The 17104-nt window shown below is 47.2% G+C and overlaps 1 protein-coding gene across 1 annotated transcript in view; it reads right to left on the bottom strand.

Annotated features, from left to right (window-relative positions):
• Nucleotides 1–17104, bottom strand: part of TESC (tescalcin) — a 56096-nt gene that overhangs the window by 1797 nt on the left and 37195 nt on the right. Inside the window, exons 3-7 of the mRNA XM_075568108.1 lie at nucleotides 11506–11586; nucleotides 7338–7477; nucleotides 4051–4112; nucleotides 3840–3947; nucleotides 397–444 (exon numbers count right to left, since the gene is read on the bottom strand). Coding sequence (XP_075424223.1) covers nucleotides 397–444; nucleotides 3840–3947; nucleotides 4051–4112; nucleotides 7338–7477; nucleotides 11506–11586 — 439 coding nt within the window. The remainder of the gene's footprint in view (nucleotides 1–396; nucleotides 445–3839; nucleotides 3948–4050; nucleotides 4113–7337; nucleotides 7478–11505; nucleotides 11587–17104) is intronic.

Here is a 17104-nt window from a genome sequence, read left to right as displayed (position 1 = left end):
TACATGATTATGGATGTGGCAAAACTGACCCAACACTGACTGGCTTTGCACCCGTGGCTGAAATCACGGATTATTGTGAATGTTCCCTTCTATGGACTATATCCCTTTGAAATGACATTCTACAGTATCTTTATTCAACATGCTAACTTAAACCATACCACTGCCATGGACACCATCAAGGAACCACAGTGCCAGCTCTGCTTACTCCTAACAAAATGCTCTCCGCTGCCTTTCCCCGGGTGCATTGTGAGTTAAACAAGATGTGCCCAGAGCCAGAGCCATATATTGGAGGGATTGTAAATTTTACGTTGATGTGTTGGGGGGGAAAGTTTTGAGAATGAAAGGGGTTTGCTGGAAGAACAAATGAGAAGACCTGCTTTGCTGTTGCCTCGTTACCTTAAGGAAGTCATCAAAAGTGATCCCCTCGTATACTTGATCAGGTTGCTGTAAAAAAAACAAAAACATATACATGTTAAAACTAGAAAACGAGAGGATCGAAATGGAAAACCACACGTTTAGCCATTTATATCTGTGTATCAAAAGAAATGATTTCCCCTCACCGCTTTCAACCTTTATAGCTGGACAGTGCGGGGGTATTTATTAATAGAAGAGCATATTAGCTGGCATGATAGAGATGTAAATCGCGTTTGAAACAAGGACCTGAGATTCAGTGCAAAGACAAATGTATTATTAAAGACATCAACCGTTACACCAATACAGAGAACTTCAATTAAGTCAATCATTGTGAAGTGAACGGCAGGCTTCTTTAATAAACCTTGAGATAGCCAACACTTCCAAAGGGTGCTATTAGGAGGTAAGTGATCGGTAGCCATAAAGGCCACTATTTAATATGCTGTGCAATGATTTTCCCCGTGCTAGGTAATATTTCTGCTCCATCCACTTGAAAAGAGCTGACATTTCCCTGAGCACGAGACACTGCTTCCCAGCACCCTGAATATGGGTTGCAGTCTAAGGACATGCCTATAGTGCCGTCAATGGCGACGACGGGTGACGTCACCCGTCGTCACCGACGAGTTATATTTCGCCGGGCGGCAGCATCGCATAATTCCGGCAAGTTGATTGGTTCAAGGGCCGTCACGTGACGTAACGTAACAGCCCTTGAAAAATCACATTTTGCCGGCTACCAGTTTTCGCAACGTCGCTTTGTCGCCGTCGCGCGCACTATAAGTGCACGCGGCGGCAATGCTTTTGGGTGACGTTGCGTCACCGTCACTAAGCACGGCCTTACTTGGCACGATGATAATCTTATTTGCCTGTCCTGGTTCTCCACATTAACATTTGCCCTGGAAATACAACACTATTCTTTTTAAAGTGTTTATGGAGTTAAAAAGAAGAACTGCATTTAAATCTCACGATCACAATACAGTTTATGCTCCCAATGCCGTCACTTCTGCTTTACGATTGTCCGGTGCTATCTTTGCTAATTTGTGTTTAGGAAAGATGCAGTTTCATATGATTCTAACCCACCCTCTTCTTCCAAACATACTTCTATTCCTAAAAGTGCTCTCTAAAAAAAGAAAATGGCCTTAAGGTTGCAAAGTAAGAATGACTTGTTTAAGAATAAGACCCGGCTGTCTTCTGGAACATACTTTCCTAAGCCAACCTTTTACTTAAATAGTTGTAGAATCAAATATTGAATGTAGGACACTAATATTTTTAATAGGTTAAATGAGCTCATTAAAGTCTTTTGAAACATGACTTAGAGAATACCTACAGCTGGTTTTTAAAGTTTATCCTGACAATGTCTCTCAACACTGGAAGTTTAAGGTGTGTTTAGCTGCCCTTATCTCTCTGTTATCATTATCCGCTTATTTAATTATACACCATAGTGGAGTAGGTTTACAGTCTATTAACTGGACCACCTTATCATTGGGGTGGGGCAAACAAGATACACACACACACACACACACACACACACACCACACCACACCACACCACACACACACCAACACACACACACTTTCCAAAGTGTCTGATAAGAATCAAAAACGGGAAATGCTCAGACTTTCACAAACGTGTTACATAGTGTTAGGAATGTGTTAACCCCTTAGTGTAGCGTAGTGTTAGGAATGTATTAACCCCTTAGTGTAGCGTAGTGTTAGGAATGTATTAACCCCTTAGTGTAGCGTAGTGTTAGGAATGTGTTAACCCCTTAGTGTAGCGTAGCGTAGTGTTAGGAATGTATTAACCCCTTAGTGTAGCGTAGCGTAGTGTTAGGAATGTATTAACCCCTTAGTGTAGCGTAGTGTTAGGAATGTGTTAACCCCTTAGTGTAGCGTAGCGTAGTGTTAGGAATGTATTAACCCCTTAGTGTAGCGTAGTGTTAGGAATGTGTTAACCCCTTAGTGTAGCGTAGTGTTAGGAATGTGTTAACCCCTTAGTGTAGCGTAGCGTAGTGTTAGGAATGTATTAACCCCTTAGTGTAGCGTAGTGTTAGGAATGTATTAACCCCTTAGTGTAGCGTAGTGTTAGGAATGTGTTAACCCCTTAGTGTTGCGTAGTGTTAGGAATGTGTTAACCCCTTAGTGTTGCGTAATGTTAGGAATGTGTTAACCCCTTAGTGTTGCGTAGTGTTAGGAATGTGTTAACCCCTTAGTGTAGCATAGTGTTAACCCCTTAGTGTTGCATAGTGTTAACCCTTTAGTAGTCAGCTAGTCATGGATTGCCCAGAACTATCTGACCACTCGGGCTACGAAGAAGTTAATATGTAAATGTTTAGGTGATACATTTTTATTATCTATCTCCCCTATACAGTTATGTATATAATGGCCATTATAAACACAGGTAAGATGGGACTGAAGGCCAGCCTTGGGGGTAATAACTGCAGAGAATTTGTAGGCGTTTGTCCGATATTGGGAGACAACATCCGTAATTTAGGGAATATAAGCTTGTTAATGTCATTAAGGGGAGAGAGCCGTGCACACCACAAAATGATGCAAAATAATTCATGCAAAATGGCCATTTAATGACTGAAACAGTCACAGATCAGGGGGTGTGGGTAGCACCGAAACGTTGGATCTCTGTGACTGTTTCAGTCAGTAAATGACCATTTTGCATGAAATGTTTTGCATCATTTTTTGGTGTGCACGCTCTCCCCTTTTTGCTACTTCTGCATGCGCGCTGACTAGGTCTCCTGCTTGTTGCACCCGTGTTCTTGCCTATTTCTACCTGCGTCCCCTAATATGTCCTGATTCCTCCTTCTGTGTTTGACATTAACATGTTCATTCCCGTTCAAAACTACAGCCACAATATCGCTGTGGTAATAATAGTGCTTTATTGCTTTATTGCAGCAATATTGCGTTAGAGAGTAGTCCGATATAAAAAACAAAAAGACTATAAATACAGCTAACACCAAGTTTTGCCCTTATCAGAGCTTAGTGAATCTAGGTCATAGTTCCAACCCTGGCAAAACTATCACTGACTGGTCGCCAGTGGGACTGCATCTTTCTTTCTTACTCCTAGACCCAACAAATGTTATATAATAATAATAGCATGTTCTTGTATAGCGCTGCTAGTTTTACGTAGCGCTTTACAGAGTCATTTTGCAGGCCCAGGTTCCTGTCCCGTGGAGCTTACAATCTATGTTTTTGGTGCCTGAGGCACAGGGAGATAAAGTGACTTGCCCAAGGTCACAAGGAGCCGACGCTGGGAATTGAACCAGGCTCCCCTGCCTCAAACTCTCAGTGCCAGTCAGTGTCTTTAGTCACTGAGCCGCTCCCTCTCCCTTCTATATATACACCCTTACTGTCACACAGCTCTCCTAGGCACTGCCTGGCTCTCTTTCTGATGTGTAACCCTGTAGGACACGGAGACATTACCATTTGCCCCACACACATGCTGGCAGCTTCCAACATTGCACCATCTGCAATGGATCTTGCAGAATCCTTTTCAATGTTGGGATTTCCAGATAACAACTCTTCCACTACCTGCAGCAGTAAGCAGACAACAGAAGAACAACACAGGGTTAACCCAGAATAGGACGTACTGTATGCAGACACGTTCATAGTGAAGAAGGAGCTAAACTCATACATTTCTATACTCATCCAGTGATATCCGGCTGTCGTTGTCAGAATCGAACATGTTGAAGAGAACTGGGACAGAAAGAGGAGAACATTTTACAGGGTGTATTACAGCTATAAACTACAAGCTTTGTCTCAGAGATATGAGAACCACATGTAATGTATTACAGAGAACCCCAACAAGACTGAACCCCTCTGTTGGTTTGCTTTATGTTCACAATCCCATCAAACAGTTCCTTTTTTTTGCAGTAAATTGCCCCTTTTCAACATACTGGGAACCCGTGTTCTCTCGCTTGGGAGCCCGTGTTCTCTCGCTTGGGAACCCGTGTTCTCTCGCTTGGGAACCCGTGTTCTCTCTCGCTTGGGAACCCGTGTTCTCTCGCTTGGGAACCTGTGTTCTCTCTCGCTTGGGAGCCCGTGTTCTCTCTCGCTTGGGAGCCCGTGTTCTCTCTCGCTTGGGAACCCGTGTTCTCTCGCTTGGGAGCCCGTGTTCTCTCTCGCTTGGGAACCCGTGTTCTCTCGCTTGGGAACCCGTGTTCTCTCTCGCTTGGGAACCCGTGTTCTCTCTCGCTTGGGAACCCATGTTGTCTCGCTTGGGAACCCGTGTTGTCTCGCTTGGGAACCCGTGTTCTCTCTCGCTTGGGAACCCGTGTTCTCTCGCTTGGGAACCCGTGTTCTCTCTCGCTTGGGAACCCGTTCTCTCTCGCTTGGGAACCCGTGTTCTCTCTCGCTTGGGAACCCGTGTTTTCTCTCGCTTGGGAGCCCGTGTTCTCTCTCGCTTGGGAACCCGTGTTCTCTCTCGCTTGGGAACCCGTGTTCTCTCTCGCTTGGGAACCCGTGTTCTCTCTCGCTTGGGAACCCGTGTTCTCTCTCGCTTGGGAACCCGTGTTCTTTCTTGCTTGGGAACCCATGTTCTCTCGCTTGGGAACCCGTGTTCTCTCTCGCTTGGGAAACCGTGTTCTCTCTCTTGGGAGCCCGTGTTGTCTCTCGCTCGGGAACCCGTGTTCTCTCTCGCTCGGGAGCCCGTGTTCTCTCTCGCTCGGGAACCCGTGTTCTCTCTCGCTCGGGAACCCGTGTTCTCTCTCGCTCGGGAACCCGTGTTCTCTCTCGCTCGGGAACCCGTGTTCTCTCTCGTTTGGGAACCCGTGTTCTCTCTCGCTTGGGAACCCGTGTTCTCTCTCGCTTGGGAACCCGTGTTCTCTCGCTTGGGAACCCGTGTTCTCTCGCTTGGGAACCCGTGTTCTCTCGCTTGGGAACCCGTGTTCTCTCTCGCTTGGGAACCCGTGTTCTCTCGCTTGGGAACCCGTGTTCTCTCTCTTGGGAACCCGTGTTCTCTCTCGCTTGGGAACCCGTGTTCTCTCTCGCTTGGGAACCCGTGTTCTCTCTCGCTTGGGAACCCGTGTTCTCTCGCTTGGGAACCCGTGTTCTCTCTCGCTTGGGAACCCGTGTTCTCTCGCTTGGGAACCAGTGTTCTCTCGCTTGGGAACCCGTGTGCTCTCGCTTGGGAACCCGTGTTCTCTCGCTTGGGAACATGTAACCCCTTTTGCTGCGAGAAGGGCCTGCAATGCCCAGCAGGCAACGAAAGGGTTAAGTGCCATTAGTTTGAAGGGGAGGACGTCCTCACAATATAGAGATGTTTGTCACGTTGTATCCAGGCGGGCAATATGTCTGTATGAAGACCGCTGGGAATACATCCCACCGTAATGTGTGCATAGAATGATCTATATGACTGGCACTCCCCAAACCATGAATTTGATGGATACAGGTTAAAATAGTTGAAAAGGCACTTGACATATCAACAGTAAGATGCTTATGTGTCAATATGCCAATCTTGGCTCCAATTAAAAGACAATAAACCATAATTAGCCATTGAACCCATCGAAGGGTCTTTTACATTCGGCTTTGAACCAGTCGACTGCATTGCAATTGGGCAAAAATGACTATTAAAGTGAATAGGAGTAGGGACCGGCCGTTTTGGAACCTATTGAATAAACCCCTAATTCCCCTAATTGGCTTCAATTGGGAATTTCATCCAACAAATATCCCCTACGTCTCACACTATGCTCAAAGTTCTCCTTTACTCCATAAAATGGTCTTCTCGTACTTAAACATATATATGTATAGGGAGATGTTAAACTTTCCCTCACTGCTTGATCTCCCTTCCTAGCTGTATACCCTGCCATCTCATACTAAATGTATACGTATAAGTATAACATGGGTAGATTAGAAGAATGGTTAAGAGTGCGGCAACTAGAATTTAATGCCAAAAAGTGCAGAATAATGCACTTGAGTCACAAAAGAATACAGGATTAATGGCACGATAATGTCACCTACTCCGGAGGAAAGGGAGTCATTATTTCAGCAGGCGTGAAAGTAGGTGAGCAATGTAGCAAAGTTATGTGCAAAGCCCGCAGGATGTTAGCTTGTATAGGGAGAGTAGCAGGAGAAAGAGAGGGTGTGATGCCACTTTATAGATCAGTGGTGAGACGTCACCTAGAGCATTGTGTTCAATTCTGGAGATCATATCTCCGGAAGGATGCAAGTAAATTGGAGATTGCAACATAAGACATAACAGGAAAGACTACGGGACCGTAATATGTACAGCTTGGAGGAGAGGGGGTATGATTTAAACTTTCAAATATATATAAAGGGATTCAACAAAGTATGGGAGGGAACATATTCCAAAGAAGGAGCAGTGCTAGAACAAGGTCATTCTCTGAAGCTGGAGGGTGGCAGGCTAGGGGGACTTCTTTACAGAAAGGGTGGTAGATTAGTGGAATAGTCTTCCAACAGAGGTGGTAGGGTAAAATCCAGTAAGGGGATTTATATATGCGTGGGGTAAACATAAGGCTCCTAAATGCAAAAGAAAGTCAAGGATCAAATGGAGTGTAAGGTTTTACAGCAGATTGGAAAAGGGAATGACACGGTGGGGGCCAAGTGGTGCTTATCTGCCATTAAATTGTATCTTTCCATGTATAACTCTGTTTAACATCTCCTTATGTTGCTGGTCCTTACACTGTAATACCCAATTGCCTCTGGTCTATTGTCTCTTCCTATCCTTGATCTGGATCCCATCACATTATCTGTCAGAGTTCTATGGCCCTACTCCGTATGCCGTCAGGCCACCTTTAAGTGGATGTAGCTGCGAGCTTCCACACTGCTCGATCTCTGTGTATGTTCCAGTATGGATTAAACAAATAATGACAGACTACGTCATCCTTTTCTGCCTTCCAGATCTAGGTTTATACCCATAAATATCTGCGGCTTATGCTGCATTGGCACAGAGATCATACTCACATCTCAGCTTATGTTTGCGGCACAAATGGATATGCTCTCCGTCCATATCCTCATCCAATGGGCGGAAATAGGACATGATGGTCAGAAACTCCTCAAAGTTAATCTCTTGGACAAACCCACCAGATCCCGTCTGCAGATTCCTGCACCAGAAAGAAATAGTATAAACAGCGCTCCTTGTGAAGGAATATGACTACGTGCAAATAAATACAACCAATTGTCAATAAAGTGGTGAACGGTGATAAATACTGTGCAAATAAAGTGACAATAGTGACAAACAGTGAATATAATACTGATAATTATTGCAGCTCTAAAAAAAACTTTTTCGGGAACAGTCTTCGTTGTTCCCTCTTGATGCAGCGGAGAGGGACAGTGAGGAGCGCAAACACGTGTTCATTACATGTGTGTATTGTATGTTTATATTGTAAGTGCTATTCCACCAGTTATTAGATAAAGTTGTTCTTTTATATACATTGGTGTGCACTATTATCTGATTTCTTTTTGCATTGCACAACGCCGGACCCCTGCTTACCCGAGGGACATCCCCACGTGGGAGGAAGATAAATCCATTGAGAAATAAGACACCATTGCCACAGCTTTGAAAAGGCTTTGATTGATTGGGAGGAATGTAAGTGTAACATCTAAAGACCCCTCCAGTCCACATCATTCAATCCGATTGTGACGTTATTACACTATATTATTCATTTATTTTTTTACATATAATCCACGTGTTTGCGCTCCCGACTGTAGATTCCTGCAGCAGAAAGAAAGGTACAGGATACCTGTAGTTAAATTGCCACTAACCACGGTATGAACATGGAGAAATACAAACGACAGGACCTGACAAGACGCTTCCAAACTGTTCAATTCTCTTCTGCAGAGAGAACAGGGACTCATTGAATTATTGGGGCTCCTGCTATATTGAAGCAATGGCTTCTGAAACATGCCCTAAGCCCGTTGAACATCAGTAACGATGTGCGGGGAAGGACTCTGCTGTTGGTTAATACTGTATGTTGAGGTCACAGTGATGTTCTGCAGACTTTGGGCACTTTTAGTTCTATTTTTGTTATTTAAGGAGAAAGCAGTCACAGGGTTTTTATGTATCTGTTATATTTCTACATTTTTATATTCCTATTCTGAATATTACATTTTGACCACCACAAAATATAAAACTACGGTGTACGGTACGGCAGCTGAATACATCATTTGGTAAACATCTATAGTTTTCCAAGAAATACCTTTACTATTGAAATTAAAGCAGGAATCCCCCTCCTCTGAAAAATGTTTTTTTTTTTGTACCTTACCTGAACCAGAAGGTCCCCCTGAGCTGCTACGTCCTACCCTGACCTCTGGGAACCCCTGGGAAAACTACAAATATGGCCCCCAGGGTCACTTATAGAGAGCCGCAATGTCACCTCCCGATAATGTCACGGAATATCTATTGGTCGCCAGAGCTAGCGCCGACTCATTGACCAAAATGTGTCACAGTTCAGGAAACTGGGGGATGAGGTCAGACAACAAAAAACCTTACAAAAATGGTGAGCATCGTGGATGCAGTAAAACAATGCGCGCTGCCCTTATACTCCTAGCGCTGCCCTTATACTCCTAGCGCTGCCCTTATACTCCTAGCGCTGCCCTTATACTCCTAGCGCTGTCCTTATACTCCTAGCGCTGTCCTTATACTCCTAGCGCTGCCCTTATACTCCTAGCGCTGCCCTTATACTCCTAGCGCTGCCCTTATACTCCTAGCGCTGCCCTTATACTCCTAGCGCTGCCCTTATACTCCTAGCGCTGCCCTTATACTCCTAGCGCTGCCCTTATACTCCTAGCGCTGCCCTTATACTCCTAGCGCTGTCCTTATACTCCTAGCGCTGTCCTTATACTCCTAGCGCTGTCCTTATACTCCTAGCGCTGCCCTTAAACTCCTAGCGTTGCCCTTATACTCCTAGCGCTGTCCTTATACTCCTAGCGCTGCCCTTATACTCCTAGCGCTGCCCTTATACTCCTAGCTCTGCCCTTATACTCCTAGCGCTGCCCTTATACTCCTAGCGCTGCCCTTATACTCCTAGCGCTGTCCTTATACTCCTAGCGCTGCCCTTATACTCCTAGCGCTGCCCTTATACTCCTAGCGCTGCCCTTATACTCCTAGCGTTGCCCTTATACTCCTAGCGCTGTCCTTATACTCCTAGCGCTGCCCTTATACTCCTAGCTCTGCCCTTATACTCCTAGCGCTGCCCTTATACTCCTAGCGCTGCCCTTATACTCCTAGCGCTGTCCTTATACTCCTAGCGCTGCCCTTATACTCCTAGCGCTGCCCTTATACTCCTAGCGCTGCCCTTATACTCCTAGCGCTGCCCTTATACTCCTAGCGCTGCCCTTATACTCCTAGCGCTGTCCTTATACTCCTAGCGCTGTCCTTATACTCCTAGCGCTGTCCTTATACTCCTAGCGCTGCCCTTATACTCCTAGCGCTGTCCTTATACTCCTAGCGATGCCCTTATACTCCTAGCGCTGCCCTTATACTCCTAGCGCTGTCCTTATACTCCTAGCGCTGTCCTTATACTCCTAGCGCTGTCCTTATACTCCTAGCGCTGCCATTATACTCTTAGCGCTGCCCTTATACTCCTAGCGCTGCCCTTATACTCTTAGCGCTGCCCTTATACTCCTAGCGCTGCCCTTATACTCCTAGCGCTGTCCTTATACTCCTAGCGCTGCCCTTATACTCCTAGCCCTGCCCTTATACTCCTAGCGCTGCCCTTATACTCCTAGCGCTGTCCTTATACTCCTAGCGCTGTCCTTATACTCCTAGCACAGTCCTTATACTCCTAGCGCTGCCCTTATACTCCTAGCGCTGCCCTTATACTCCTAGCGCTGCTCTTATACTCCTAGCGCTGTCCTTATACTCCTAGCGCTGTCCTTATACTCCTAGCGCTGTCCTTATACTCCTAGCGCTGCCCTTATACTCCTAGCGCTGCCCTTATACTCCTAGCGCTGCCCTTATACTCCTAACGCTGCCCTTATACTCCTAGCTCTGTCCTTATACTCCTAGCGCTGCCCTTATACTCCTAGCGCTGTCCTTATACTCCTAGCTCTGTCCTTATACTCCTAGCGCTGTCCTTATACTCCTAGCGCTGTCCTTATACTCCTAGCGCTGCCCTTATACTCCTAGCGCTGTCCTTATACTCCTAGCTCTGTCCTTATACTCCTAGCGCTGCCCTTATACTCCTAGCGCTGCCCTTATACTCCTAGCGCTGCCCTTATACTCCTAGCGCTGCCCTTATACTCCTAGCGCTGCCCTTATACTCCTAGCGCTGTCCTTATACTCCTATCTCTTCACTGTCTGTATAACTCTCCCTGCAGCTCCCAATCTCCCGTGATCAGCGGGCAATATCCAAATGCAAAAACACCATAGAGGGGGCCAATAGAGAAGAAACAAAGACAGAATTAGGCAATTATAATACAATTTATACGTACACTATGGACATGTACAACACACTTAAAATAAGGATGGAACACAGTGATCCGAAAGGTTCACAACACCACAGAGGGTAAGACCCCAAGTAAATGGAAACACTCGTTATACGTCCCAGATGGTGTAATGGGGGTCCCCCTGAAGAAGTGTCGCTCTGACACGAAACGCGTCGCGGTGAGGTCACATGCAGCGACGTAGGATTCATGACGACGAACTCCGGAAGCTGCAGTTACGCATATCCACGAGAGCACCGTTTGGAGAGCTGATTCGGCTTTCTTTTTTCATCACGTAAGCCGAAAACACTCCGTTCCATTATACCATCTGGGACGTATAACGAGTGTCTCCTTTACTTGGGGTCTTACCCTCTGTGGTGTTGCGAACCTTTGGGATCACTGTGATCCATCCTTATTTTAAGAGTATGATAATTGCCTAATTCTGTCTTTGTTTCTGCTCTTATGCGCCCCTCTATGGGATTTTTAACAGCATATCTTCATTGACAAATCCTAAATGTGCTCAACATCTTGACAGTATGAAAGTGTTGATCTGTACATTGTATGTTCTTGTGAAATGAGATCAGAAACAAGGAAACTATTGAACGGAAATCCTAGTTTGGGCTCTGTAATTGATACAAGGTTAATTAAAATACAAGTTCTGTAAACAGGAGTGGAGAGATCAATATCCCACAATTTACCACCTTACCGTTTGTCAAAAAAGGCACTAATGATTTTCGATCTGATGGGATTCAGGTCCAGGTCTGAAATACTATTAAGGTGACTTCTCCTAGTAATCAGAGAGAGAAAGAAATGTGATTCTGCACAAGAGGGAAAACATGTCAAGTTATTTTCATGGGATATTAACACAACTTACACAGCTTTGCCTATTCTACATCAGGCAACAACCCGGACGAAAACAAATCTTGTCATCTCACGCCTTAGTCACGAAAAATGGATGCAAACTAGTTTTGTTTTAGTAATTGTATAAGACTTATTACTGCAAAAATAAGCAGTCATGTATTGGCATGTCTCAGACAGACAGCCAGGACCAGCACTGAGGCTTACCAATACATAACTAATACCTAACCTTACCCAGGCCTGTGTGAAGGACACTTTCTGGATCTCCTGGAAGTGCTGCCATCTTTGTGTGTAACAAACTAACAAAGAGCAGAATCTCGGGGAAGTGACGCTCAATACTAATACTCTAGTAATAATACGAATACTCTAGTAATAATACTAATACTCTAGCAACTACAGCATACAAATTAAAACATACATTTTATTCTGGAAAAGCTCAAAATAATGTAATCGGCCAACAAACGACACAAAGAATAGGACAAAAAAGTACAAAAGGGTACCGTTTTTTCTATAATAAACAGGGACCTGAGACCCTGGCAGATATACAGTATATGAATTTACATATTTAGCATATTGCTTGGGTGGTAGAAGCATATAGATACTGCATGATTGCAATTGAGTAAGGGGTAAATATTAACTCATTAAAAGTTCCTTGTGCAGGAGAAAGGTGAGTTGGCCGAGTAGCCGTGTGTATAACCCTGGTTGCATATCTAAGTCACGTGCTCACGTGTGTGCTGTCCGTGACAGGTGGTTTATGGGGACGGTTTGAGGGGAGATATAGTTCATTTGAGGGACCTTTGCGAAGGTGAAAAGTGGGCCAGCTAGAGACCTGTGTATTAACCCTCGTCCCAACAAATGGTTCTTGTCACTTCTTTTACCCACCATAACTTATTAGATGTGGTCGAAACCTATCCCTGTTTCAATTGGCAAAGCCAGTATAACCAGTATAACCAGTATAACCAACCTCACATTCGTGAGACCCAAAAGGTCAAAACATCTGTCTGTGAGTAGGGTTACTGGCTCTGCACCTAACCCAGGCTGTGCTGAATAGCTGTGTAATGCAGCAGGCATAAGCTTATAGGGGTCCGTGTCAAAATGGATTTGAAGCAAAAGGTGACACTGTGTGCTCATTTGCATATAATTTCTCAGAATCCCTTGCTGCATTGGAAGCACTGTATGCTGGGCCATCAACAGGGGGGGACAGCTGGGACAAGGGTGGCTGTGGGGGCCTCTGACGTCGGCGCGCCCGAAGTAAGTTTGGCTCAGCTACCGGCGCGTGGAGGCATGAGTGTGAGGCCTGGCGCCGCGTGCTAAAGTCAGAGGGCCCGGCGTGGGACAGAGAGAGGAAGAGTCCTGCAGGTTTAGGGGACACCGCAGTCTCACCCCCCCTCCCCCCCACACAGTCTCACCGGCCTCCCTGCAGTCACCGGGCCCGGCCTGACCTTCCCCAAATAGTCCTTCCCTATGTAGTGGGGCGTGTTCCCACAGTGACAATATCAAATCCCAAATCTTTAAAAAAACAAAACATTTTTATTTGTTGTGGTGCCCTAAACCCCGCGCTTAGTCTGCCTGTGGGGTAATCCGGCCCTAAACCCCGCGCTCAATCTGTCTGTGGGGTAATCCGGCCCTAAACCCCGCGCTCAGTCTGCCTGTGGGGTAATCCGGCCCTAAAACCCACGCTCAGTCTGCCTGTGGGGTAATCCGGCCCTAAACCCCGCGCTCAGTCTGCCTGTGGGGTAATCCGACCCTAAACCCCGCGCTCAGTCTGCCTGTGGGGTAATCCGGCCCTAAACCCCGCGCTTAGTCTGCCTGTGGGGTAATCCGGCCCTAAACCCCGCGCTTAGTCTGCCTGTGGGGTAATCCGGCCCTAAACCCCGCGCTTAGTCTGCCTGTGGGGTAATCCGGCCCTAAACCCCGCGCTTAGTCTGCCTGTGGGGTAATCCGGCCCTAAACCCCGCGCTCAGTCTGCCTGTGGGGTAATCCGGCCCTAAACCCCACGCTCAGTCTGCCTGTGGGGTAATCCAGCCCTAAACCCCGCGCTCAGTCTGCCTGATGGGGTAATCCGGCCCTAAACCCCGCGCTTAGTCTGCCTGTGGGGTAATCCGGCCCTAAACCCCACGCTCAGTCTGCCTGTGGGGTAATCCGGCCCTAAACCCCGCGCTCAATCTGTCTGTGGGGTAATCCGGCCCTAAACCCCGCGCTCAATCTGTCTGTGGGGTAATCCGGCCCTAAACCCCGCGCTCAGTCTGCCTGTGGGGTAATCTGGCCCTAAACCCGCGCTCAGTCTGCCTGTGGGGTAATCCGGCCCTAAACCCCGCGCTCAGTCTGCCTGTGGGGTAATCCGGCCCTAAACCCCGCGCTCAGTCTGCCTGATGGGGTAATCCGGCCCTAAACCCCGCGCTTAGTCTGCCTGTGGGGTAATCCGGCCCTAAACCCCGCGCTCAGTCTGCCTGTGGGGTAATCCGGCCCTAAACCCCGCGCTTAGTCTGCCTGTGGGGTAATCCGGCCCTAAACCCCGCGCTCAGTCTCTGCCTGTGGGGTAATCCGACCCTAAACCCCGCGCTTAGTCTGCCTGTGGGGTAATCCGGCCCTAAACCTCGCGCTCAGTCTCTGCCTGTGGGGTAATCCGGCCCTAAACCCCGCGCTTAGTCTGCCTGTGGGGTAATCCAGCCCTAAACCCCGCGCTCAGTCTGCCTGTGGGGTAATCCGGCCCTAAACCCCACGCTCAGTCTGCCTGTGGGGTAATCCGGCCCTAAACCCCGCGCTCAGTCTGCCTGTGGGGTAATCCGACCCTAAACCCCGCGCTCTGTCTGCCTGTGAGGTAATCCGGCCCTAAACCCCGCGCTCAGTCTGCCTGTGGGGTAATCCGGCCTTAAACCCCGCGCTCAGTCTGCCTGTGGGGTAATCCGGCCCTAAACCCCGCGCTTAGTCTGCCTGTGGGGTAATCCGGCCCTAAACCCCGCGCTCAGTCTGCCTGTGGGGTAATCCAGCCCTAAACCCCGCGCTCAGTCTGCCTGTGGGGTAATCCGGCCCTAAACCCCGCGTTTAGTCTGCCTGTGGGGTAATCCGGCCCTAAACCCAGCGCTTAGTCTGCCTGTGGGGTAATCCTGCCTTAAACCCTCGCTTAGTCTGCCTGTGGGGTAATCCGGCCCTAAACACAGCGCTTAGTCTGCCTGTGGGGTAATCCTGCCTTAAACCCTCGCTTAGTCTGCCTGTGGGGTAATCCGGCCCAAAACCCAGCGCTTAGTCTGCCTGTGGGGTAATCCGGCCCTAAACCCCGCGCTCAGTCTGCCTGTGGGGTAATCCAGCCCTAAACCCGCGCTTAGTCTGCCTGTGAGGTAATCCAGCCCTAAACCCACGCTTAGTCTGCCTGTGGGGTAATCTTCCCTGATCAGAGCCACTAAATAAAGAGATGTATAGTGTCTTTTTAATGATAAATACTTTGTTACCACTCCTATTTTTTGGAGTATCAGACAATGTGCTTAAGGCGGCAGTCCTGGTTAGGGTGAAAGGGAACAGCAGCAATAGAGTTAATGTTTCAGAGGCGCGCTAGAACAGGAGGTCGCGCTCTTAGGCGGGAGGGTGGGAGGAAATGTGAGGAAGCACTTCTTCTCGGAAGGGGTGGTGGATCCGTGGAATAGCTTCCCAGCAGAGGTGGTAGGGGGCTAATACAGTAAGGGAATTCAAACATGCCTGGGATATACATAAGGCTCCTAAATACGAAAGAACGCCCCACGGTCTCATAGGGTGTGAGGTCTTACAGCAGATAGGAATACGTACAGACACGGGGGGGGGGGGGGCGCGTGGTTCCTATCCGCCGTCGCATTCAGTGTTTCTATTTTTCGGGTGTTTGAATGGGCCGAATTGACAACATTTTAGGAAAATCAGACGAGTATAAGTATGTTTAAATCATGTTTTCAACTTTTAACAACTCCACGGTTAATAAAAGGTTTTGGTGATAAGACTGTTTGTCAGTCTTTCAAATCGTCAGATAAACCGTCTGTCTTGTTTGCAAAATAATGATGTTGCCGTCATTGGTCAAACAGAACAGAACATAATTCGCCGACGAGACGCGATACATATTCATTTTCACAAGGTGCAACGAGCGTTATTTTAAGGGGGATTCAAAATTGTTTTGAAAAAAATCAATAAATAAATAGATTTTGACCCATTGGGCTGAAAACGAAAATAATAAATGTTTTATTGGTCAAATGTTTCCCGCATACAGCAAACTGCAAATGTTAACCCTTTCACTGCTGGAGGTGCTTATCTGCACGGAGAGGAATTAAAGTGTATAGACGGTTGGAAGTGTAATCATACTTAGTGTGGCTCTATATACCGCAGCATTTAATTCTCAGGGGAGGGCCCTGGCACCCCTGTTCTATGCTGCAGGGCTCGGGCTGTCTGGGTGTCACAATACATACGTGTGTCACAATACATACGTGTGTCACATGGCACAGAGGTTACACGGCATGCATTACTCAGCTGAGCGCAGCCTGGGGCTCACAGCTCCCAAATGGCTTCATATTTAGCGTTGCAGTCACTTATTGGGGGAGGGGGAGGGGGGGGGGGGGCGGGAGCGTCCTGCCAGGATCGCCTGATACACAGATATATAGCTACTGTATGTATTCAATTATTTCTAAAGAGAAACTGAGAGGGCAGTAAGGGCCGGAACCAAAGTGTCCCAATGACAGTGACATGTTTAAGGGGTGACATCTGGGTGACTAACGCCTTTTCTCGCACCTATTAATATTTTAAAATAATAATAATTATTATAATAATTTAAAGTTGGTCTGTAAATGCGGTGAGTGGAGACGTGGGAGGGGGTGCGATCGCTCCGGCTGCTCCCCATTGTCACATGTTATAACAAGCATTTGCACGGGCAGAACACTCCCGATCTCTCGCCATTTCCTTATCTTTATTGGCTCTCTGATAAGGACGGAGTGGGCTCGTGTAACGAAAACACTTGGTTGACAAACACTTGCCCACCCAGAGGCCATACACACATGTGTAAATAACGTTCTGTGGCTATATTAAACCATCCCTGGGCATCCTGTTTTTCTAGATTTGGTATCTCGGCAAACGGAACACCAGTGATCAATAAAGTGAATAACTATTTCAGGAGCGCCAACACAAAATAAATCTCTGTATTATCGTCCAGATCTATCCTATATTCATTTGCAAAGGTAAAGTGGCTTCAGAAAAGTGGTGTTCCTGCGCCTGGTCTAACACAAGACAATCGACATGTAATGAAACATTTGAACACAGCATTCCGGGCTTGTAAGAATCATTGTCTGTTACAGGAAAGGACACGCTCTCTAACACAGTGCGTTTCAACCACGGTTCCCAGGAACCCTGGGTTCCCCAGGCCTCCCTAAAGGGTTCCCCCGGCCTCCCTAAACGGTTCCCCAGGCCTCCCTAAAGGGTTCCCCCGGCCTCCCTAAACG

The sequence above is a fragment of the Ascaphus truei genome, chromosome 13 (assembly GCF_040206685.1).
Source record: "Ascaphus truei isolate aAscTru1 chromosome 13, aAscTru1.hap1, whole genome shotgun sequence".
NCBI lineage: Eukaryota > Metazoa > Chordata > Amphibia > Anura > Ascaphidae > Ascaphus > Ascaphus truei.
Note: the sequence above shows the minus strand (reverse complement) of the source record. Positions and strands in the feature narration are given on the sequence as shown.